The 26267-nt window shown below is 43.0% G+C and overlaps 1 protein-coding gene across 1 annotated transcript; it reads left to right on the forward strand.

Annotated features, from left to right (window-relative positions):
• The first annotated feature begins 90 nt into the window (after positions 1-90).
• On the forward strand, positions 91-26087 carry shtn1 (shootin 1). The gene is made up of 16 exons (XM_028990186.1): positions 91-194; positions 2031-2083; positions 2325-2385; positions 6555-6649; positions 12908-13067; positions 13154-13251; positions 13399-13480; positions 14470-14564; positions 15311-15457; positions 17540-17693; positions 19035-19170; positions 20797-20906; positions 21828-21934; positions 22142-22192; positions 22303-22429; positions 23495-26087. The coding sequence occupies exons 1-16, from the start codon at positions 140-142 to the stop codon at positions 23683-23685; spliced, it is 1722 nt and encodes a 573-aa protein (XP_028846019.1). The 5' UTR covers positions 91-139; the 3' UTR covers positions 23686-26087.
• Positions 26088-26267: the final 180 nt, after the last annotated feature.

Raw genomic sequence — 26267 nt, forward strand, 5'->3', positions numbered from 1 at the left:
TAATTAGTAAACCCGCTATTTAAATCTCTCCCTCGACCCGTGTGTGTGTGTGTGTGAGAGAGAGAGGAGGGCTGGGCGGGTCGCAGGTAAAGTCCAGGTACTTCCTGTTTCGGGACGATTCCTGCACTTTTCCACGCAAATGGCGACATCGGAGGAAAAGCGGATGGAGAACATTGCTAAATTATCCAGTCAAGGTATTCCGAACCGGGACGGGGCTCTGTGTGGTTACTGTAGCTGGAAAACCTGGGAAAAGTTTCTTGCCCGTTTCGAGCCCTTCTTCACAATCCGACCAGTCCTCTGGACGACTTTCCAGATGTTTCCATCGGAAATCAGGCCGGAGAACTGGCTTTAGGGAAGTAGAACCTCTTGTTCACGCAGCAAACCGCTACGCTGCCCCGTTGGCGTGGCATGGCCGAACGGGTGACGTTGTTTGGGGAACTTTGACTGCATAAAAGCCCTCGCCGTATGCGTGTATGGGCTTCGGCTGGCCTTTCGGACGGTTCGGCGCCGTGCGCGCGCGCTCTGGCCTGCGCGCACACGCGCAGGCGCGCCGCCGCTTTCGCCCGTCACGAGTGAGCGGGAAGGAGACGCGGCCATCCGAGACGCCCGACCGGCCGAGAAGTGAACCCTGCGGCGTGGCGCTGTCCCACTGAGAGACCGTAGGGAGTCCACAGGTCCATTTTCAGTATCTAGTCTCACTCCACACACACACACACACACACACACACACACACACACACACACGGGTCGCCGCGTGACTACTGGTGGTTTTTGTGGGTGATAGCAGCCTAGTGGGTAACACACCAGAAGACCCAGGTTCAAAGCCCACTTACTACCATTGTGTCCCTGAGCAAGACACTTAACCCTGTCCCTGTAACTACCGATTGAAAGTCGCTCTGGATAAGGGCGTCTGATAAATGCTGTAAACGTAAATGTTTTTCCCTTGAACCTCTTCAAAAAGGTACCAGGAATGCGAGGCCCTGCAGTGTTGGAGATGCTCTGAGCAAGTTCTCCCACGTCCCCAATCTTAGAATTTTTTTGTTCAAAAGTTTGAAGTACTCGTTTATGGGTGTTGCATTGGCCATGAAATAACTCACGATTAATAAACGAAAGAATAGCAAACAAGGCAGAAAGTTTGCGTCTCTCCAAATCAGGGAGCTTTTGCCGTGATGGCAGCATTCCACACTCTTGCCTTCTCTCCTCCACCTTAAGTTAGACAACGGTGATGGTTCCCAACAGTCCTGAAGATTAACCTTGTGCTGAAGACTTTCTTTTCATTCAATATAATGACCAGAGCAGCCATGATGGCAAAAGGACTGATCAGATTCATCAAATATGGTCTTATTCTTACTACAAAACTAAACTGGTTTCTTGCATTGGGTTCATCACAACGGCTCCATCTTAGTTTCCATAACCACCACATAGTAGGTGTGTTGAATTACTGTATGCATGCACTCGGTGATCAAAAATTTGCAAGTTGTGCTCTGACTGGTCAGATCGGAGAAGAAAAAACTCTTTACATTTCCAATGGCAGCCATTCCAGATCGGCAAAGCCTCAGATTGAGAGCTACTGCCATGGGACCTCCTATTTCACCCTGTTCTGACTGTTGCTTAAAACAATATAAACAGTAAAGCAATATTGTTGACCAGATAAGTGAAAAGAAATCATGACAACTGGACAGTTTGGACAGAGTTTTTTTTTAATATATCTGTATAATCTCAAACCATTAAATGAATTACTGTTCGTATAAGTGCTTTTGACTGTTCTGGCATCTAAAACTTGTTTTTCTTGAATATTTCATTATTCCTGGTCTCCCCAGCAGTGGCGCTTAATTTGCGTTTAAGGCAGAGTGCCTTCTTCATCACCAGTGGGTCTGTGGAATTTCGCCTGACTCTGTCTGACTGGGCTGTAAAAAAAAAAACGCAGTTTCCATGCGGGAGACGATTGTTTCCGCAGCCGTGCAGCAGTCGGTGTGGCGGGTGTACAGAATCTAGAATGATGTCTTACTGGAGGTCGTGTTTCTCCGCAGCTATCCAGCGGTATGAGGACCTGCAAAGAGAGAATGAAAGGACCAAGACACAGGTCAGTCTGTTTTATTCATGTTTCTCATGGATATGGATATTTGTTACCTTTCCCATTTACATTTGTGGAAGATTCTCGGTTCTGTATAATTGTGCATATTTTATAAAGTCAGATTTAATTAAATAATTTTTTGGACCATAGTAAGGTGGCTCAAAGTGGAATTAAAGTTCCTAAGTAGTTCCTCAGGAATTAATGCACATAGTTGTGGATTACAAGTATAATTTCTTGTCTTGCCTTTCAGTGTGTTCGCCTACAGACAGAGAGGGACGATGCGCTGAAGAAACTGCAAGACTTTGAGAGAGGTTCATACCATGTGACATTCCGTAACAGACACATTGCAAACACTTTGCCTTAAGCACACTACGGCCCGTTCTTCATCTCTTCCATAGATTTGTGAGGACCACATGTATACAAAGATAGGAATGAAAGGAACTAAATGAAGGAATGAAATTTCTTCCCTACTAAGATAATGTTATGTAATAACATTTAATTATACGTAATGATTAAGGACGTTTAAAGCCTTTATTTAGACTTAGCAATGTGTTGTTGTCTAAAGCATCTGATACGAAGCATTATGTTCCATGGAAACTGAGTCATCTTCCTGAATTCTAAAAAGCATAGGTAGCCTTAAAAACAAAACGTGGCTGTGCATACATAGATAGCAACTTGTAATAGCCATGATTATCTCCTTATTCTTTATTCTTACGCACGTCGGAAAACATCAGGCATATTGTGCAAGACATTTTTTTTTTATTTAAAACGTCATAAACGTCCTGTTGAAGAGACACAAAGCACACAGCTGATCATTCATACATTCAAGTGCAGCTGAACACTCATAAGTCCCAAAACACAAAAGACTCCAGCATGCTGCTAATGAATAGTGATGTTAACCTGAGCTGGTATGCTGGATTTCCATCAGCTCTGCTCGAGGGGCCACTGCATTTACCACTGCTGGTGTGAAGTAGGGTCACACACAAGTGGGAACCCTAGGATTCCCTCTTACTTGCATAGAAGTGAAGCCATTCAAGATTTCATCTTTTTTTTTTTTTTTCGTCCTAAAAACAAAAAAGCCCAACATTCAAAAGTCTCATGTCTTATGGACGAGAACGTGAGTTAAAAAGTAATAGAATTTCAGTGTGTCGGTTTGTACAAGGAGGAAGATGGATGTGAGAATTATAGTTTAGAACAGAGGCAGTTTCCACAGGAAACTCGAGATACTAGACAGCATTTGCGGGAACTTTGGATTGCAAAGCAAAGAGGATGTGAGTCAGTCACCATGTTTCCATACAGTCTAGTCCAGATGTAGTTGTTGCTCAAAAAGGCAATTTCATCAGACGTCTGTTCTTACTCCAGTATACAGTATATATGGGAGGGGAATCAATATGTCAGACTTTGCTTTGATAGGTGGTCATTTCAGCTTGGCTTACATCACAGTCCAAACAAACATAGCCAATTTAGTTGGTCCCGTGTTGAGCAGTCAATTGAATAGATTGTAAACGCTCCATTTTTCATTTCCATTTTAATTATTGCATGCATGTCAGATGCATGTTGTCCTTGTTTTACCAAAATTTAGCATGGTCATGGAATACAGCAACAGTTTGACATTTGCTATGCCAAACTGTCCTAGGCTCTCTGCACACGCACCACATTTCCTCTAATGTCTTTGACCTGGAAATAGAAATGTGGAGCGTGTGCAGAGTGCCTAGGACAGTTTGGGTCCAATGGACACAAGCAGGAGTAGGTTGACTCCGAACTGCATTGCCTGGATGTGTTAGTCTGAATTTTGAGAAGTTTAGTCAGACGTCTCCACCCCTCTGCCGGCCGGCTCCAGGCTTCACCTCAGACTTCTCTGCTCTTGCCATGATTCCTATTCCGGAGATGGTAAGGTTACTGTGTCCTGTCGCTTTGTCTCATTGGAGTTGTGGTTCTTAATCTGGATTTGCTTACATCACTTATTCCACTGACTGGAATAGGTTACAATTTGGGAACCATCACCAGAATGCCACCAGTGCAGAGAGCTGTGCACCTCCCTGCCCCGATTTTCCCCACCAGATTCATCCCCGTTTTCTACAGCTCTACAAGCCCCAGCAGCTCATTCTGATGAAAACAGATGATATGGTCGTGATAAAATTCTGCTCAATGTCAGTGATCGGCTTTGGCCATTCTACACAATCAAAATAAAAAGGGCAGAAATTAGCACCTTTGGTATGTGTACTTACATTTACCTTTAAATTGAGACAATATGGAAGCATCGCTTGCTGTAGGCCTACCACGTGACGTGCAGTTCACTGCGTAAAGCTAGCAAAGAGCGAAATGACTGAAAATGGAGCCGGGTTGGGGCTGTGGTAGCAATATTTCAACTAGCGTGAGTGGAAAATCCTGGCCGCATCCAGGTCTCAAAAAGAGGACAAATTTCCCAGGGAAAAGAAGATGACTGGTCACCCTATTGGTTTTGGTCAAAGCGGCGTGGGGCAAGTTTCAATCTGGCAAAATCAATAAAAATCGTAAAAAAAAAAAAACAAAAAAAGAAAGTATATCGTGATTTTTTTTTTTTGCCATGTCGCCCGGCTCTAATCTCTAAACTTTTTAGAGGAGTGATGGGTATACCCATTGTTTACCTGTGAGTAAAATAGAAGTAGTTCCCTTTTGTTTACCAGTTTTTAACATCTGTTAGTGAGTTTATGTGCTTGGAGAGAGTTTTTTTATGTTGTTATTGGCCTGCACTCCAGTTTTTAGAGAACAAAACCGCGTGACTGCAGGCATTAGTGAAGTGAAAGTGAAGTGATTGAAGTCATTGTGAAACGCTGCAGCACAGCACACGGTGTCGGAACGAAATATGCCCTCTGCTTTTAACCATCACCCTTGGTAAGCAGTGGGCAGCCATGACAGGCGCCCGGGGAGCAGTGTGTGGGGACGGCGCTTTGCTCAGTCGCACCTCAGTGGCACCTTGGCAGTTCGGGATTCGAACCGGCAACCTTCTGATCACGCTTGGCCACCGCTATTTAACAATGCGCGAAAATGTTTCTACAGGAATGTGCAAATGTGTGTGCTGCACAGGTACATAATTTTTGAAGTAGAACAAGCGAGGCGTGTGTCTGAATAAACTTGGCCTTTGCTCAGATTCTAGCATCTTCTTCGGCGCTAAACATGTATTGTGACTTCCACTTTAATAGAGACGCCCAAGCAAAGCCAGGCAGCTGCATATTAGGGCCTATTACGTGATTTCATAGCCCTCAGAAAATTGCTTCTATTCAAAACGAAACGGTGGGGGTTGGAGGAGGGGGGCGGGAGCGAGAGGGAGGGGTGGAGAAGACCCCAACACACAATCACGTCCTTTCAATTGACGATGGCAAGGTTGATGACAACACGGCCATTGTGTTTTAATGATAATACCACAGAGGCATCTGTCCCCCTCATCAAGTTCCCAGTTTAATTCACTGCTCTGTCGGTGGCGCTCGTGCCATTATGCGCCAGCGCTTCACTCCGCGAGTAATCACCCCCACCCCCCCCACCCCACCCCTCCCAGTCTTCACAGAAACAACGGGGGTGGGGGGGGGGTTCAAGATACCGAGATGTGGCACTGAAGTGGTGGGGGCTACAATTAAGACTGCCAGTTCTGACGTGTCGCAGGCCTCGACACCCCCCTGCTCGGGCGTTCCCAGCCCCCAGCGCAGTTTATTTACTATGCCCACCCGTAATTACAATTACCGTGTCATCTGGTGCGGGGCAGCGCTCACGCCATTGTGCAGAGGCGCGGGGAGCAGATCGCGCGCCCAGGAAAGTGGCAGCTAAGTGCTGCAGTCCCCGCCAACTGACAGCGGAAGGAAACTTTGATACGTTGATCAGGTTTTAATTAGATGCCGGAGGGAAGGGACGGGCGACGGAATGGCGCTAATTCCTGTTTTTCCTCCCAGGATCACAATGTCTAATTAGTTAAGTGGCAGTAAGCGCGCTCCCGCTCCTAGGAGCCATGTGATTACGGACACAAATAAATGTCAATGCTCTTCAGTGCTAAGTGCAGTGTAGCCCATCTCGCAGGAGTTGTTTTTGACCCCAAGTGTGCGAAAGTTTGAGTTTTCATTAACAAATTTGACTTTCCAGTAAAAATGCTCTTCGTTTTTTTTAATGCCAGTGTGTCTCGGAAGAAGTCACTGCTGAGGACATGATAACATGGCTTCACGGCAAACAAAAACGACTAAAGTGTTGCGATTCTGTGCTTGAATGTCCCTCAAGAAGTAAGCAGGAACTTTAGACCCAAGATGGTCTGAAGACTTTGCTGAGCTGCTTCATTAGGTTCAGGAGTAGCCGGCGTAAAGAAAGTTGGCTCCCAGCATTATTATGGCTTACGGCGTTCTGTGACGCGCTGACTGCCTGTGTTATGAACAGACGTGCTTTAATGGCAGAGATGACACCATGTCGTAATGCATCACCGAGGAGGTGCGCTCAAGGCCTGTTTTCCTCTGGTCCTCAGTGTCTCATAAGGTGATTGAGGAGGTGAACTGCATTCAAGAGAACCTGGAGATTGAGAAGACCTGCCGCCAGAGCGTGGAGGCGCTGGCCTCTAAGGTAACGCGAGTACTTCCTTCTTGTTTATTCTTTTTGTGAACGTGGAGATAGCCAATGAGTAATTAATGGTAATGTGATATTCCAGAAAGAGGGACATTTTTTCCTGTCCTGTAATGCCAGTCACAGGTGGATGGTCAGCTGTGTTGGTGAAAGTTTATGTTTGTTCTCCTGTTTCTTCGTTTCAACCATAAACGGGTATATTGCATGATGTGAGTTATTGCGTTTGCTATGTTTCTGATCAATGTATGATGAACATGTTTGCCATCCTGGTTCTGATGGCGTCTGTATCCCCTGCCTGGATCCTGGATTTCTTGCTCTGTGGTGAATGACAGATGTCCAGACATCATAAACACATCCAGAGAATGACATTTTTTTTTTTCTTTCTTTCTTCAATAATGCACACAATCGTCTGTGTCCACGGGGCATCTGGACAAAAGAGATGGCCAGTCCACCTGGGCTCCGGAGTGCATGTGGGGTTATTTGCAAAGGATTCTGGGTAGAAGCCAGTATTACGTTTTCGGAATCCTTCGCAGGGACTCTTTGCAGGTGTGAGGCGGCATCATCGTTTATGATGTCTGGAATGCTGGGTGAGCCAGAGACGACATTAGCCCTCGCCTCATCTCCACTGCGGACGAAGCGATCAGGGCATGATAGACCCGCGCCACTCGTCTTTTTGATGGACGGAGCTTAAGCGGAGGTTCGGCCTGATAACCACATAGGAAGAGGCAGATGAGAAAGCGCCTCGGTGGAGGGCAGGAGTGACGGATAGAAACTGTTGTCAAATTGAAAGAGGCAGGTGGGACGGGAGCGGGCGGGCGAGCAGCTGCAGCGCTGCCAGAGCGGCCGGGCCAACAGAGCGGCTGCACGTCGCAGATCACACTGCTACTCGGGAGGAGAAAATAAGGCTTTTCTCTTCCCCGCTCTTCTCCGCCGCTGCTGCCGTCCGGCGCAGCTGGCGAGTAGCAGAGTGTGAAAGTGGAACAAAGGCCTGTCTGTCTCTGCACATTTACACAAAGACACCATCAGCACTAATTAAACGAATTCTGCACGAAACACGAGTTAAAGTCTTCTGCTGGCTATGCCTGTAAAAAGGTCCTGTTGCACAGCGAAGTGCAAGTCTCCGGTGGTATGGATGGCTGGCATATTGAGTTAAGCGAGTAGAATATGAACTGGTCACCAGAAGACATCTCTTTCATATGTTAATGACAATTCCTTCAAGTGAAAGTGAAGTGATTGTCATTGCGTAGCACAGCACAGCACACGGTGACACAACGAAACGCGTCCTCTGCTTTGAACCATCACCCTTGGTGAGCAGTGGGCAGCCATGACGGTGCTTTGCTCAGTGGCAATGTTTCTCCGCACAGTTATGGGCCGACATAAACCCGGCTACATAAAGTGCAAACATGGGACACAGGCACTGCGAGAGTAACATTTAAGGCAAAACGAATGTAGACAACAAATAAAAGGGACAGTGAATGTGATGTAAGGTGCCAAATAAAAATACAAAGTTACTGCTATGCAAAATGGAACAGTGCAATAATAGAAAATACAGTCATCTGTGTGTGTTTGTGTGTGTATGTGTGCCAGTCCAGTCCCTGAGTGTTCAGGTGTCTGAAGACCTGTGGAAGGAAGCTGTTGCACAATCTGGCAACGTTTGGGTCCTGGACATGTCCAGGAGTTTGCAGCACTCCCTCTGGCATGCATCACAGCTTCTAAACACTTTTTGTATCCAAGAGTCTTTCAGGTCTTTGGGGATTTTCGCACATTCGATCCTCGTTAACGACGTCTTTATTTGCCAAGAGTAATTCTGATGGATTCATTCATTCATGTTGCATGAATGTCCACAGATTTTCAAAGATGTCTTGGCCAGGGGGGACTGTGAGAGACATGACAGAACATTCATCTTATGCCTCTTGAAGTTCTGCGTTGTAGATTTTGGTATTTATTCAAATCCATTTACCCTCTACCAAATGTTCCCCGAGCCACTGGCAGCAACACAAGGCCGAAGCATAATCCGTCCTCGCTGATACTAAATAGTTATTTTCCTTTTTTTCTCCAAACACACCTTTGCATATTGTGGCCAGAGGACGTTTCCAAAATGCATCATGCTTGTTTAAATATTGATTACTGCAGATGCAGGGCTTTGTAGGAGGCAGGAAATGTTTTCTTCTGCTGACTCCACCACATAGGTCAGAGCACCACCGCTCCACTCCAATGTCTTTCAGTCATTTTTGTAGGTCCCCCTGACCTCAGCTAGCCCTCCACGGTTCCCTTTAACCTTCTCGTGGCCTTCTCCTACTTTATGAGCATCAGTAAATTTTATTTAGACACAGGTCTGAGGGGTCTTAGAATTTATAGCTATTCATTTGCATTGAATAGCATAAAATCCTGAATACAAATATCCTGAATACCATATTAAAGTTTAAACCTTTTCAGTTCTTCTTTGTACTTAACTATTCACAGTAAACGACATTTTAATCAAAAGCGCTTTTACATGCCACAGCAATGAAGGAAAATGAAAGTTTCATTCTTTGCTTTTTGAATGCAGTGTGTCTGATTGATTGTAGGGACACTGAGGCTTGTAAAGGGTTGTGACTGTAGAACTGCTAAAAAGAGAATTTTCATCACAGAACGATGTGACGTGACTTTACAGAAGTTAAAGTGCTCACATAGCCAGGCAGAAGGAGACACAATGGCAATAAATCTGTTCAAAGTCAGCCATATAAGAGAAAACATGGAAAACCTATCTTATATATCCTGAATGTATTATAAGCTAAAGAGCAGAATATCTGCTACAAACAATGTTTATATTAACAAAGACTGGTTCAGAATCATTAGATTCAGATATGAATTGATATTCTTCCACTTGATGTTAATAAACTTTTATGTTATCATTAGGGTGTTAAAATGAACACGTTGATCACTACAAGATTGAGACTGACGGTGAAAAATGTTTAATTCAGATGATGCCTCTTTTGCATTACGGTGACAAACGGCTGGCACGGCGCTGAAACACAAGAGCAACATGATCTACCTGTGTCTGGGGGCAGTGGTGGCCTAGCGGTTAAGGAAGCGGCCCCATGATCAGAAGGTTGCAGGTTCGAATCCCGATCTGCCAAGGTGCCACTGAGGTGTCACTGAGCAAAGCACCGCCCCCACACACTGCTCCCCGGGCGCCTGTCATGGCTGCCCACTGCTCACTTAGGGTGATGGGTTAAATGCAGAGGACAAATTTCACTGTGTGCACCGTGTGCTGTGCTGCTGTGTGTCACATGTGACAATCACTTCACTTAACATATGTCTTCTTTTTCAGGCTCACCCAGACAGGTGGACATTTTAATAATAAAAATAATAAAAAATAATTAATTGCGATTCATTCATAGCATTTACATTTACATTTACAGCATTTATAGCAACATGTAAAATTAATCAGTTACATATGTTAGTGGATTGACAGCCATAATTTTAGTTTTTTAAGCACGTTTCTTAGACCCAGCCCTCAATAGGGAGGATCAGAGACAGACGTGCTGCTCATATTAAGGTTTTTTTTTTTTTTTTACTCAGAATCAGCTCATGTGCACAGGTCCATCCTCAGGACCAATTTCAATAGCAGAGCAGACTGTCATAACATTTTTTTTCTCGGCTGTCAACTTTGAAGTTATGTTGCAAAATTATAGTTTTGGTTCATGACAAATTTGCATTTAAATAGCCAAGATAATTTAGCTAGGTGTGACGTTTGTTTTTTAAACCTCAAATTTGTTAAATGGCCTCCTTTTTTTGTCATTTGATTTTCTCCTTAAATGCTATTTGTGGTTCTGTATGAAAAGCGGAGCTTTTTCTTTATAAGTTCCAGGGTTGTGAATTAAAAGGCGGTGTTCAGAGCAGCACGGTCGGACGCCCGCCTGTCAAATCAAAGTGCAATCTAAACACATGACATTTTGTTTTGATGTTTGATTTAAGATGATGAGGGGGCCGGGGCTTTGTAATGGTGACCTCTGTATAGAGAGCGCCGCTGCTCGTCTGCTGGCTCGTCTTGATTTGCCCGAGGGTGTAATTTTTTCACATCCGCTCTCATCAATAGTAGATTATTATCAAAGAGCCTGATTTTTTTTTATCTCAGTATTATTTTGTTGATTGCATTTTTTTTTATTTAAAAATGACAAATAGAAAAAAAGCAAAATGGCAGCAATCTTCTCTGACTTGGATGTCATTAATAAATGCCTCGATTAAGGATGGCTGGCTTCAGTGGCACTCTGGTTGAACCAGCCTTTCCTTGTGAAATATGCATAATTGAACATGCCTTTGCTTGGTCTTCGGGGGGCGTTCAGGCGTTCATCAGTTTTTACTTAGTGGATTCCTTAATTAACTTGTATGGCCGTTTCAAATTCAATAAGGTTATTTCAGGAGGGAAGAGTGACAGGTATATGAAAGTGTAAAGTGCATGTAGTGAATTAGGACTGCATATAGACGCATCTTTATGAAGAACTGTAATTGGGTTTAAAAGCAGACCCATGTTCCTCTGCAGTTCCGGCAGTCTCTTATTTCAGAATTTAGTGCTGTGGGAGTTTGTTGGTGTTTGACAGGGAGAAGTATGCTCACGTGATGGTTTGATGTCACAGCTGGGTTATAGACTGGTTATTTGTTCCATACTCCAGACGTCTTCCTTGCACCCTGTGGCAGATTTCGTAAACAATTTCATTGGATTCACCGGTGGCATGTATTTTATGTACAGTAAATTTAGTACACTACTCACAGTTCTGGAAACACTTAACACTGGTGGGAATGTCACCAAGACAGGCATGGTCACAGGACTGCTGCCAGCATTGCTGCAGAGGTTGTAGAGGTGGGGTGATCCCCACCCTTTCGCAAACAGGCCCATAGGCCAGTATTTTAACACGATAACAACCCCAAACACCTCCAAGATGACCACTGCCTTGCTAAATAAACTGAGGGTAAAGGTGCTGGACGGTCGTCATGGTGGAGTGGAAGTGCATACCAGTGGCAACCTGTGACGCTCTAGTGAATTCCATGGAGAAGACAGATAAGGCAATGCTGGCAATGACACAATTTGGATATTATTTTGAGAGGACAGAAAATTTATACTTTTTTTTACTAGATGTACACTGACTACTTTACATTCTATCATTTACATTTACAGCATGTTGCATACATCCAGAGCGACTAACATAAGTGCTTTAAAATAGCAATTATTGAAATCATTTACCTTTTTTACATAAGATGCCTTTAAATCAAAGTATTTCCTGAAAAGGAAGGTTTTTAGCTTGCATTTGAAGATCTTTAATGACTTATCTGTTCGAACAGTCTAGTGGAAGGTCATTCCACCAACAATGAGCCAAGGCATAGAAGAGTCTTGATCAAGGAGCGACAACCCGCATATCTGGAACCGCATGCGGCTCTTTTATCCTTACACTGAAGCTCCATGTGGCTATTGTTAACTGTCATCCCCCAACCTCACCACTCAACTGCAATCTTCAATATCAGATGATGTCCTGCCATCCAGGATATACCTGTACATCTGGTGGTGGAAAAGATAAGAAAGGTTTGCTGTTATCTGCATAACAGTAGTAGGATACTCCATGCAAGGATGACCTGTAAAGTGGTGTAAAGGGAGAACAGGAGAGGTCCAAGTACTGAGCCCTGTGAGACACCAGTAGAGAGCTTGCAGGGAGGAGATGTAGTCCCGTTCCTTGTCACCTCATAAGATCTGCCCTCCAGATAAGAAGCTGATACAGAGCTAATAATTTCAAAGCTCCTAAGTATGGGCAAGAGGGTATCAAAGTATCTTCAGTGTTGTCTAAACTAAAGATATAATGAAATATTTAGTTTTATGGGTCTGCTTTTAAACCCAATTACAGTTCTTCATAAAGATGTGTCTATATGCAGTCCTAATTCACTACATGCACTACACTTTCACCTGTCACTCTTCCCTCCTGAAATAACCTTATTGAATATCTACCACCCATGCCAGGTTCCACTGTAATATAAAGTGTTGTTGTCAAACTGTTATGGCTGATCAGTTTATGCCTCTGTTTTTTCTTATTTGAAATTTAGAAGAATTCTTATGATTGGCTCTACTCAGCATAAATGTGGCATCAAATTTGTTTTTAAAGCAGGTTTTCTAGCTAATTATACTTTTTTAAATGAACAGACAAGGCTCCTCACTGCTTATGGATTGAACTGATTTTATTGAGGTCAAGGTGCCGGTTTTCCTGCAGTCCATTTTCATTCCTTCTTCAGCTGAACTGCCAGAACAGGTCACTGAAGAGGAAGTCCATGCTGTACTTGGCCCAGCTTGGCCCTGAGGCTCTTACTGAGATCAAGCTGGAGGATGATGAGGATGAGGAAGCGGATGATGAACATGCCTGCACCTCCATCCACTGTCAGAAAGTTATTGCAGGTGTGTCCTTCCTCACTGGTTCTGAATTTAATATTAAAAATGACAATAATGTTTGCCTGAATGTGTTTTCTCTCTGCATGAGTTAGGGCTTCGAGAGAAGCTGGGACAGACACTGGAGGAAAAAAAGCACGTCAGCTCAGATCTGGAAGCAACAAGAGAGAACCTGTCCAAAACACGAGACGAGGCAAGAAACAAAGGAAACACGGAGTGGATAAGTCAAATGTGTAGCTTCTCTTTCAAAGCAACTCAAAACTGTCTGCAGGCCTCCACCAGTGGCAGTAGTTTGTCCACTTTTGTCACTTTGTCATCTCCCTCTCTTTTTGCATGTCAGCTGCTGACGGAGAAGCACGACAATACCATTTTGATAGCGGAGAACGTGGCACAAAAGAAGCTCTTGGCGAAATATAACAGAGGTGAGACCTAGAACTCACTCTGCAGCACAGTGTCACTAAGCTCAAGCAAAAATAAATAAATTAAGGCAATTCCCTTTCTACCGAACGTTCCTCATAACCGCAGCGCAGGAAGAGTCAAGTATATCCTGGACCTCCACGCTGCTTCTGACGAGAGGCCAGCACTAATGACAGTGCGGAGACATACAGGAGATAAACACACACACACACATATGGATGTGGCTCCATTCTCTGTCTCATTCTATTTGCCACACACACCTTTGACTCATTGTATTGAGCCGGCAGCCGCTTAAGCCTTCCTGTCTAATGTCTCAAGGATGTCATGGTCATATATTACAGCTCATTTTGACTTCAGTGGATTGTTGACCCGTAATGGTTTGGGTGGCAGGAGTGACTGTAGTGAACAATAGCTGTGGAGTGCCAGGGCAGATCTGAGGTCAGTTTTTGCTCATGGTTCCTAATGAACGTGGTTGAAGGGTAGACAGAAAGAAAGGAATCTTAGATCAGCACTCAGGCAAGAAAGTACCTTGTGTTTTATGAATCGATTTATTCTGAGCTCCTCAATGGCTTTGTCCTTGGGGCTGAATGCCTAGTTGATTCGGTTCTGAATGTTTAATTAATTTACTGTCTGAGGCGGTTGACTCTGTGCACCTCCAGCTGTCTGACAGCCGCATTGTGTACTGCTACGCCTTTTTGCTATTGCTATTTACCACAAATTGACACCATCTCACAATGTGTGTGACACCTCCATGATGTCTACTTCTTACAAATCTGGTCAGACAAGGCCATGAGACATGCAGAGGGTCCCTTGAAGGACATTAGTACAAATATTGTTTGTTTGTATGTCTATGTGGGTGTATATGCATTTGTTGTATTCAAATAAACCAATAGAAACTTAGAAGAAAAAAAAAGTTTTTTTTGGTTCCTAAGGTTAAAATCGAATAAATAAAAACATTTGTCATCTTGTCTGTGCGTGAATATGTTTTCTGCAGTGTCCCACTTCGCTGTGGAGGAGTTTGAGGTTCTAGAGGAGACCCTGCAGTTGGAGAAGGACCTTCGCTCTGAGGCTGAGAAATTTGCCCGGGAGGCAAGAGCCCCTCCCACCAAACACACACCACGCACCCACCATTGCTCACGTCTGCTGTTTTCCACTGCAGAAATGACCACATAAATAAGATCTTCATAACTTACATACACCTATATTTTGGTCACAATCAATCAATTGGCCTGTAGGTTAAATGATCATTAGCTTTTTTACTAGTCTTAGTATCATTATCTATAGGAACCCTGGTGTAGTCAAATGTAGTTATATTAATTTTACAGTTTCTAGTGGTATTCTTTCATATTCTGTCTACTTTATTCAGAAACATACTCATTCTTTCTTCCTAAGCTTTTACAGGAAAGTGCTGTAGCTAGTAAATGTTCAGTCTTACGTTTTAAATAAGATATAGAGATGATATGGTTTTCATTCAGGTCTATTGGTTGTAGCCTTTGAATGACATATTTAAAAAGTAAAAGTAAAACCTCCTAAACATATTTATGCAAATGAAAATATCACAAAAACATGGTACCAACCTTGTGGGGAAGGTTAGGTTGAGGATATAAGTGAAGAGCATGCTCTTCACTGACAAGTCTGAGCCTTATCAGGGCTCTTAGTTTGTAAACTCAATATTCTATAGAAATCAAACGAGAATTGCTGGTGTCTTCCTCTTGTAAGTCGCTTTGGATAAAAGCTTCTTCTAAATAATGTAAAGTAAATATAACTCTTAAATCATACTGTTAACCCTGCTAGATTCTGATGTGTACATCAATGCGAAATGCTTGTTTGCGCAGATGTTGGTGGAGCAGAAGAAGCTGAAGAGGCAGAGTCAGATCATTCTGCAGAGCGTGACACCCAATGAGACCCTGGAGCGAGCATTGCGGGAGGTGGCTCAACTCACCCATTCCCTGGAGAGCCAGAAGCTAATGCACCAGCAACAGGTCTGGCTGTGCCCGCAACATATTAGGTTCCCTCAACCTTTAAAGATACGAGTGAGCTTATGGTCAGGTTTGATTTCAAGAATATCTTGAAAATGTCGTCTGGACATTTGGAAAATTAAATAACTGAGTTCATTGGAACTGAACTAGAAGAATCTATTACCAGCATTTAAATTCAGAATACAGGGTATCTACTGAAAATGTTTTAATATATTAAACCCCCCAATTAGCAAATGTATTTTAGGCACAACAAATTATTTGATGACAGGTTACATGGGCTGTAGTATTAGAAACTACAACCTAGACCAATGTGGAACTGACAACTCATATAAACTTTACAACCCATTTGGAATTTATCAGCATGCAGTTAGATGCTTATTGCTGTAAAAGCAATTGCAAAGAGAAAGAGTCTTCTTAAGTACTTTATTTGCACATATTGCAACTAACACAGGCCTTTATTCAGTAATCTCACAACCTGTCAACCCCAGCGTAATACAGCATGCACCAGATCCACCACAACAGTAAGCAAACTCCAGGGTTTAGAGCAGAAGAGCATTTTACACACAAAACACCAGTCATACAATAGATAAACTGTTCCAATTTGGCAAACAGATATTTGCTTTGTGTGTACGTAGTTCTATTTGGGCAGTGATGGCCTAGCGGTTAAGGAAGCGGCCCCGTAATCAGAAGGTTGCCGGTTCGAATCCCGATCCACCAAGGTGCCACTGAGGTGCCACTGAGCAAAGCACCGTCCCCACACACTGCTCCCCGGGCGCCTGTCATGGCTGCCCACTGTTCACTCAGGGTGACGGGTTAAATGCAGAGGACAAAGTTCACTGTGTGCACCATGTGCTGTGCGGCTGTGTCACAAGTGACAATCACTTTCACTTCTCTTCACTATTTTTATTAGCGTGGATGCAAAATCTGTCTTAAATTTCATATTTCTTAGAGGCAACTTAGAAATTATTGAATTTCACTTAAGGAAATCTACAGATCACAACACTACACAGCAGCTGTCTGGCAGACGAGGGGTCCTGAAGTGGCAAACTTTATTTTATATACAAAATGGATGGTCATAAAATCATTCATAATTTATAATTCCACAACAAAGGCCTTAGAAAGACCTTGGGTCCGACAGTCCACAGCAAGTAAATTTCTGGCCATGCGATCTGCCATTGAGATGTACAGCACCCTGTCATGCCCAGAGACAATATTTGAGAGGAGAGACAGAAAAACATTGTAGTGGTCTTTGGGTTTGGTAATTACTCTTGGCAGTACTTACCGCAACAACCACCGGGTTTCAGGAAGCCAGAGAATCGCAGAGACTCAATTCAGGCAGATTCTAGCAATTATCATCGAGTGAGATCCCTGCTCTCTAGTGCAGAGGGCTAAAAAGGTGAGCCTGGCTTTCATTTTAAGAACAATTAACATATTATTAGAGGGTAGAGAAAACGCCGGCTGGCGCCATTCCACACCTACTTATCAACAATTATCACCGCAGGCGCTGCGTTCATTCGGGTCTTTGTAATGTCAGCTTGCTGTCACTGTATTTAATCTGTGTGTGTGTGTCTTTAGCATTAATTATTTATCGATTTGTTGATTAGATGTGAAGAATTTATCACTTGGAAGGTGAGTTGTAGAGGAAATTCTGACATTAGTTTTACAGGTTAGAAAATGATTGACTTCTGTAGTACTTTCGTGGATTTCGTGTACTCGCTGCTTAGCATGACCCCGCCCATAACACTTCTCAACTTAAAAGCTAGATGACATTAACATCAGTGGTCAGTGACAAATGGCAGAAAAAAATTGCAGACTGAGAGGAACAAGATTGTTGTTAGGTAGATCAATGTCCACGGGTCCCAAATTCTGTCTCTGGTGGTACTGGACCAATAAAGCTGCTAGAAGGTGGTAATTGTAAATGACACTTGATGAATGGCCTTGATTTCCGGGTGTTCACTGGGCAAAAATTTGACAATTTCTTCCATCCTTCCATATATCCTCAAATACCTGACAATAATTTCATACACTTTCACATACTTTCCTTTATACAATCTCACACACACACACACACACACACACACACAGATCCAGGAGATGGAGCAGAAGCTTCTTAGTGCCCCACTGCAGAAGGAGGTGGCAGCCCTGCAGCGGAAGGTGGAGCTTCTGGAGGAGGAAAAGAAGGAATATTGGGAGAGATGCACTAAGGCAGAAACAGATGCCAAGGACATGAGGTTCAGAGGTCAGTGGTCAACATTATTCTTTTACACAAGGTATGTCTCATTTTGGGTGTCACATCCTTGTAAGGTTGCATCTGACGACTGAATGAGTCACTGAATGTGTCACAAAGGCTCCTCTAAAGCAGCCCATGAAATTGTCCTTCTCCTGCTTGGCTGGCACTTAAGTATCACCAAGATGTGTGCCGATTTCTGCTGGTGATGCAAATATTAAATAGTCCATAGGCTAGAGCATCAAATTTAACAAATTTAGCATCCAGCCCCCAAAATGACACACCCACAGTCAATCATCAGAACATCCAGCCTCACTGAGGGCATCCATGCAATATAAGAAACATCACTTTGTAATACGCCAGAGAATTGTGCTCATATATGATGTCCAAGAGTATCAGTTTAATCTTTTAACCAAACAGGTCTTTTGACTGTGCCAAGGGGCCTTTAAGGGCCAGTGGTAGTCTAGCAGATAAGGAGGTGGACTCGTAACCGAAGGGCTGTGGGTTAAAATCCTGAGCCACCAGTGCCACTGAGGTCCCCTTGAGCAAGGTACCATTAAAACACAATTTTCCCCAGGTGCCTTTCATGGCTGCCTACTGCTCATTAAGGTGATGGCTAAATGCAGAGGACAGAAAAAAGTAACTCCACCAACCGTCATGGCTTCCAAACATGCAAAGCATTGCAGTTGCTTGGTGATTGGATGTAAGCGCAAATGTATTTTTTAATTTATGTCACATGAAACTCAGTGGGCTTATTACATTTTTTTCTGCGTCAATGCTGACACGACTTCCAGTCTGCATCAAACATTGTGGTTGCTGAATAGTGGTGATGACGTAATTTCCGAGAACGTCCCCTCAACTTCTGTAGGCTGCTCTCCTCCTCAATATCATATAAAGCTACACAATCTGAAACGGTGTATCCTGGGGAAATCTCATTGTGGGACTGGCTAAAAGTGGCTAAAGTTCTGTGCCAAGTCTGAATTTCGGAAAGATACTTCATATACTGTACAGTATTAGGAGACCACTAAGACCGATATAAAAGAAAAACTAATTTTCATGTCAGGGTACCTTATACCGTAGCATCCTTTATCATGGAGAAGTTTTAGTTTCTAAACTTCACTGGTTCACTGGAAGGGTCCCATGGAAATTAGAACCTTATGTGCTACCCTACATAACTTAAAATAAAATGTGATGCTGAAGTGGTCGAATGGCATCCCTACTTGCTTACAATTGTGAATTCCAACAGGCCCACAGGTGGTGTTGTAATAATAAATGGATGTTGGGGTGCCGTCAATATCTTCAGAATGTTTCCTTTTTCATGTCCGTTTCCGTGTCTGTACTTGTGTCATGTAGTGGAAGAGCTGAAGAAGAACCTGCAGCAGGCCAGTAACCCGGTCCCTGCTCCTGCACCTCCTCCACCCCCTCCTCCTCCACCACCCCCACCTCCGCCACCACCCCCAGGCCTGTCGCTTTCTTCCAATCCCCTCAGGTGAGACTTTCAGCATTCACCTCAAACTGAGATTTTGTCAAATTACTGAATTGACTATGTTAAACTCCCGAATGTGCAGTATTCTGCCTTTTTTTCAGATTAGTTCTAGCGTGTTCTTTTATATCAAACGAAACCAAGATCTCTTTGAAGCTTTTTTCTTTCTATATGCATACCTGCCTCTTCATCTCAAGCCTGCATTTAACATTTATCCTGCCTGTGCAACTGATTGCAGTCAGCAAGCTTGATAAAATTAAAATATGAAGCTTTTTTTAATCATCATGGTATTGGTTAATAATTTAATAAATACAATTAACATAAAATGCCAATGAATAGTCATTACTCTAATGTGACCAGATCCGTTATCCTATAATTTTCTTGATGTATAAAAAGTCATTTTTAGACAAAGTAATTATACTTTTTATATAATTTATTGTGTGTATATGTATAGTATTTTAAAATTATGTATATGTTCTAAATGTTCCCTATTACCATAATGGTATTTCACCTGGCTTCATAATAATAATTAATTGTCTCACCTTGTCATTCTGGATAATGCTATTTTAACATTGGAAAAAATCTCACTCACTCACTTTGCATAAGTCCTATTCATGATTGCATCTCTGGGCACCAAAACCATACATACACACTCAATATTAGGCAAGTACTTTGTACAAATATTTGTACAAAAAATTTAGTAAAAAGGAAAAGTATAAAAAAAATCAGTAAAATGAGGCAGATCATTTTTTGATATCAGTTTGACAGACTTTACTAGGTAGTGATGATAATAACAAGATATAATCTTGACTTGTCAAGTACTGAAGGCCATTCATCCCACTAGAAATGGTATGCCGCATGTTGCTGGTCAACCCCTCTGTAGGTTGAAGACCCTCTACTTCTTAAGACCACTTGGTGTATTTATTACTCAAAACTCTGGGGGAAAAAAGGGGATCAGAATGCATTTACTTAGCATTAGGAATTCTACATTCATTTTAATTAAGCCTATTGCCATTGAGAAACTAAGAAGGAAACATTTTCATTTCAAAAATAGCATAGAGTAAGACTTCATTCTGAACATTTCGACAGGAACAGCAGTTTAGTAGAAAAGAGCAAATACAGCAGAAGAGTTAACTGTGAATTATTCAATTTGAAAGGGTCTTTAGTTATTCCAGCATCATGCTTAAATTTTATCCATGTATGGTGTTTAAATTTTTGCAGGTCCAGTCAAGGGGTGGAGCCAAGTTATATGTTCTTCATGAGCCAAAATGAGCCAAAGTCAACAAAAGATCATAGTCCTAAATGACAATAATATGCAGAATTTGAATCACTTGGTAGACATTTAAATGGGATAATGATGAAACATCTCTCAATTGACAAAATTGTGAATGGAAGATTGGTCAGAATTCCTTCCTTCCAGACTGGTGGTCTGCATTATCATAATGTATTATTTCTGCTAGGGGGGGTCATACTAGGTTCTCAGATAAAAAGTGAACTTATTTTTTTCACAAAAGACTTTAATATATAAAGTGTGTAATGTTTAGTTATATTAAAAATACATCGTATTTGAGAAGGGGTAAACTGGGGAGCAGCTCTATTGATGGGCATGTAATCCTTTTTCCACCCTGGCAGCTCCCTCTTATCGATGTTACGGAAAAAGAAAGACCCCAGCACTGATATTCCTTTGGTGGCTCAAGATTCCGCAGTTAAAGACACAGCTAAGGACACAGTAAAGGACTCTGGTAAGATTTTGGATTTGTTGTGGTTTCTTCTTTTCTTTTTTTAGTGAAGAAGTACTGTGGTACTCGAGAATTCCATGTGCCAAGGATGTCCTGTGTAATGGCCATCCATCAGCCCCACCTCAGAAACAGTGGAAGGGCCAGTGAAGGACAAACACTAGCTGTTGCTGACATGCCAGGCATTCTCTTCAACCATTTGCAGCAACAATAAGCAAACCTTGAGCAGATTGGTTGCATGTTTGTGGCATTTATATAGTCCCACAATGCACCATGTAGCAGCCTTATTGTTTTGCCAGAGCTAGAATTGGGCCTTCAATGTGCCGTAGTACATTTTAAGATTATGGGGACCTTTTAACGTGTTATCCTTACTCTTCATGCACATGCGGTTCTTAACATTTGTTGGAATCTTTGTAAAAAATATAGGGAAACATTGAATGTGTTTATTTTCTGTTCTCCTGCACAACAAGACAAGCAAAAGTGGCTAGCAATGAGCACAATAAAAAAAGTCATTTACGATGCATGTCAAGTGGATTGCATCTCATAGTCCTTGTGACCTCTGGAAACAACGATAGGGAAGGTTACGCATGTGCAGAGATGCACACAATGTATGGCATGTTGCAGGAAGAATGGGGGGGGTCAGTGGATTTTTTCACGCCACAAGGTGCTTTTGTTTCTCACACAGTTTCTGTGAACTGGAGACAGATGTGTGTGTGTGTGTGTGTGTGTGTGTGTGTGTGAGTGTGTGAGTGTGTGAGAAAACACCGGGAGGTCTGGCACCAGCGATCATTCCACGGTCCCTTAGATCACACGTCTATTGAGTGTATTGACCCACATGATTTGCTGTTTAGCTGCTCGTGGTAATGAGCAGGTGTAGCGGCCACTGAGCGAGTGTTCAAGGGTTATCTGAAATGTGTGTGTGCTCAGAGAAAGATGTGAAGCAGCAGGCTGTGGATGAAATGATGGAGCGCATTAAGAAAGGCATCCGCCTCCGGCCCGTCGGACAGACACCCAGCAAGAGCAGACCTCCACAGGTAGAACCCACGCACGCACACATACACACTGTTCACACTGAACTAGAACTTGAAGCTTGTTTATTAGTATTGATGTCAATACTAACTTTTTGGTTCATTACTGTCAGAATGCCATGGCTGAGCTGGTCTGGAAGAACGAGGGGGCATGGCCAATTTAATGCGCTTATAGCCGTCTGAACGCTAATGTACTTCCTCTGTGTTTAACAGCGCGAGCGACTCCCCTCCAGCTCTGCCATCCAAGAGCTCAGAGGAATCCTGGTAAATCACTTGCAGTTTGGAATACACTCGCTTCGTTCTTTTTTTTTTGTGATATTTGCTAACCGTTGTGTACTCTGTGTGTGTGTCTGTGTGAGTGCAACAATGTGCAGAACACATTCAAGCAACCTGTCCAAGCTGAGCAGAATGAAGCTGGTCTACAAAGAACAAACGCACCCTCAGAGCTGGAGCGAGTGTTGCTTAGGCGACGAGGTGTGCTTCAGAATGCACAGGACAACAGTGAGACTCTTTTATGTTTACGATTTACACACACACACACACACACACACACACACACACACACACAGACTGCTGTGCATCTGTGCTAATCACCACCTTCTGTTTTTCTGTGATTTAGTGAAGAAGGACGCACACAACAACATTGAAATGTTGGCTGCAAAGCAAATAACACTGCTGAATGTTGCAAGTTCTTATAAACTGTTTTAGGCCAAATTTAATTTAATTTCAAATGTGTATCATTTCTTTCAGTACTTGGGCAGTCCACAAAACAGTTTTCTGTATAAATGATTTTGCATATGTAAAATTAGATGTATATACAACCTTTAAGGGGCTTCCCTACTACTTGTCTGGTTGTTTGGATAAGATTTCAGGTTTTGGTTAGGACAGGGTTTGGCTCCATCCTCTTCACTGTCTGTTTTATTTGCTGTGAGGAAGGAGAATGTGATAATGCTGCGCTGCTTATGATACCACTGCTTACAGTTGTCATAATGCCTTCCTATGGTGGCTAATAAGTTCTATCACTCACCGAGTGAGTTGATGAACATTTCTCCTCCCTGCACACAGAGCTTAGAGGGAACTGCGAGTGGCTGCCTTCTTGAAAACGACAGAAAACTTAATTGGGTGTTACGGATTGTCAGCACAGACCATTTAAATGGTTTAGAATAAGGATCTAGGTGTGACAGTAAATCGAAGCTTTCCTGGATATTTGCAAATATTAATTCAGTCACTGTTGATTTTACATATAAAGCTGTGTTTTAAGTCGTAAGTGTGTGTGTGTGTGTGTGTGTGTATATATATATATATATATTCGAACCGGCCGCTTCCAAGCGGTTAAGGAAGCAGCCGGTTCGAATCCTGAGCTGCCAAGGTGCCACTGAGCAAGGTACCGTCCCCACACACCCGGGCGCCTGTCATGGCTGCCCACTGCTCACAAAGGGTGATGGTTAAAAGCAGAGGACACATTTCATTGTGTCACCGTGTGCTGTGCTGTGTCACAATGACAATCACTTTACTTAATAAGATGATTTATTTAAGAGATTTATTTTTTTCTTCTTTTGTTTTTAGGTGAGGAAGTTTCATCCACAACACAGCAGTTCCCTAGTAGTGTTCTGGATGTGAGTCGGGTCAAGAAACAGCCCATGACAGAACAAGACTCCAAGAACCAAAACCTCCCAGGAGACACCAAACCTGACCAGTCCTCCAAAAACCACAAATCCTCAGTAGACTCAAAACCTAACCAGGGCCATAAATCTTAGCCGGTTCCACTTAGCTGTGAGTATAGCAACACATATCTCTCTCAATTAGGGCCTAAAGACTCATCTAACCAGTTTCTGATGAGGTTTGTCAGACTTTTATCTATTTGTGGTGAACCTGCTCTGTTGCCTCATCGTCAGGAACATCTTGTGCCAATACAAGTTCACATGGTCTCTCTCCATGAACCAACTCCACATCATAACCACTCCCACAGAATCAAAACACTGAAACAGACCCCACTGCAGGACTGTAAAGGCTATGGCCCTGTGCATGGTGGTTAATTGCTACTACTTCATTTCCTGTCCGACTGAAACAAATGTGCTAAATCTGGCCTGACGGCGAATGACCTTTTGCCACGTACGCAGAAAGAAGGAGCGCAGAACATTTCATCTGATGCAGGAAAAGTGAGCGAGAACTGATGATTGATCAGAGGCATCGGTGAAGATCAGCTTGACCTGTGAGTGAGTGGGCGAGAGAGCATGAGTTGGAGACAGAGTCTGTGCGGGATTAAGGCCCTTCATTGTGGTGAAATGAAATGCTTTGTCTGGCAACCTTAGGCTTTGTACAATTTTCCTTTTCCACCACAAGGCCCAAATTGTTGACTTGTTCTTTGTCAACATTGAACGGTACCACGGATCGGCACTAGCAGCCTTGAGCATTTGCCAAGTGTGTGTGTGTGCGTGTGCTCGTGTCTAGACCAGCATTATCCTTGTAGCCTTCTTGTATAATTACATGCTATCAGAAAGATCTTCTTTCAATTTCTGTAGCCCCTCTCGCCATTGTAGGATTTTCTTTTTTCCCTCTGCCTGACCCTAGTATCCTGTTCTCCAGCCTCAAATTACTGTTTTTAGTGGCGCTTGAAAACATGCTGATGCCATTAGGAGTCTTGAGGCGTTTAGAATTTGTGTTCAACTGTGTTCTGCGAATAGAGAGGTTATGAAGAGTCAGAGAAATTAATATATATTCTCTTTTGCTTTGTGCATACTTATTACATTTAGAAAAGCTTTCTTATTTTTTGGGACTATGGATTTTGTCAGTGTGAGAAATATGGGATAGACACATAAATAAATGACAGAGGCATTCATCAGAGTGTGTGAGGAGCAGAGATTTGGGCAGACACTTCATTGTCCATTGTGAGTCTGCAAGGCCAAATACACACAGCCCAGCAGGTATATTTTATCAAGTACTTTGCAAGTGAATCGCTCATTTCTCACAGAGGAAATGTGGAATTTTCTCCCAAAGACCAGACCAACCATGACAGTGCTGAAGCGATTAGCTAGACATTAATAAGGAGAGGATCTGTGTGAGGACACAATGAATAGACAGACTGAAATATTTATGCTGAATTGGAGGGACTGAGATGAACCAGTTTGCTTCACAGGATTCGAAACTGTCCAACTTATCAGGATTCCCTGTCAAAAAATAAAGTTGTTTCAACCAATCGCCACTGTACCACAAACTTACACAAAGTAATAAATAATTAGATGTATGTGTATAATTATAATATATATATGATAAGTGTATATATTTATATTATCAGAAAGATAAGGAGCATAACAGAGCTGCTGAACACAGGCCTACTCTGTGTGTGTGTGTGTGTGTGTGCGTGTAGGTGTGCATGCATAAAAGCTTTACAATGGTGTAAAGTGCCGTCTGTCTGGTCAGGGGGTTAATCTTTACGGATCCACCTCTCCACAGCTGACTGGCCAGGAGAGTGTGTGAATATGTGTGTAAGTGTGAATTTCCCCGGCCTTCACCCTCACCTGGGCGCCAGGTACGGCAACGGATGTCTTTGTAGCCACGCTGTTGGTCCTGCGTCTTTGTTGACGGCCCTAATGAGAGGCTTCGAGCCTCATTCAGCGCTGAGGTGCAATTTCCACTGCGGACTCATCAGGAAGAATGGCCACCAAATCCCTTAAGACGGCCCGGGGAAATTCAATTCTGCCCAATCTGCCCACTGAAGTGTGAACATGTCTGCTGGGGACTAGAGAGTACACACACACAGAAAGTGTGTAGGTGTGTTTGTGTGTGTCTGAGAGAGAGAGAGACAGTGTTGAGACAGTGAGATGTGAGACAGTGCTAACCGTAAGTGTGGAAGGGTTCCCAAGAGAATGGGACAGGAAGTGGTTCACTTTTGTTTATGTAAGTGTATACTGGCTTACAATCAGGATGTTGTGTAGATGTCACACAGAAGAGTGTGTAACTGTGGTTGGACTACAGTGGGTAGAAAATAGATGGCAAGTAATCAAAGTCAATGTCAATGGAGTAAAACAACTGAACTAATTAACCACAAGGCTTGTTCTAATTCACTTTTAACACCGTGGAAAAGAGACTGGGGGGGGTACTGAACGCGTTGAAAGTCAAACACCCCGCAGATGGTAAATAAAATGGAAATACACTTAAATGCAAACTGTTAATGTGTTTATGGCCCGATCCCATCTTTATTTAGGGATTGTCTCTGGTCTCTGCATCTGTACACAACACAACATATTTGGGAACCTTAACACATGGGTGCACACACACACACACACACACACACACACACAAACATCACTTTATTAAAGTCAAACTCCCCTTGTAATGT

This window comes from Denticeps clupeoides, chromosome 8 (genome assembly GCF_900700375.1).
Source record: "Denticeps clupeoides chromosome 8, fDenClu1.1, whole genome shotgun sequence".
Classification (NCBI taxonomy): Eukaryota; Metazoa; Chordata; class Actinopteri; order Clupeiformes; family Denticipitidae; genus Denticeps; species Denticeps clupeoides.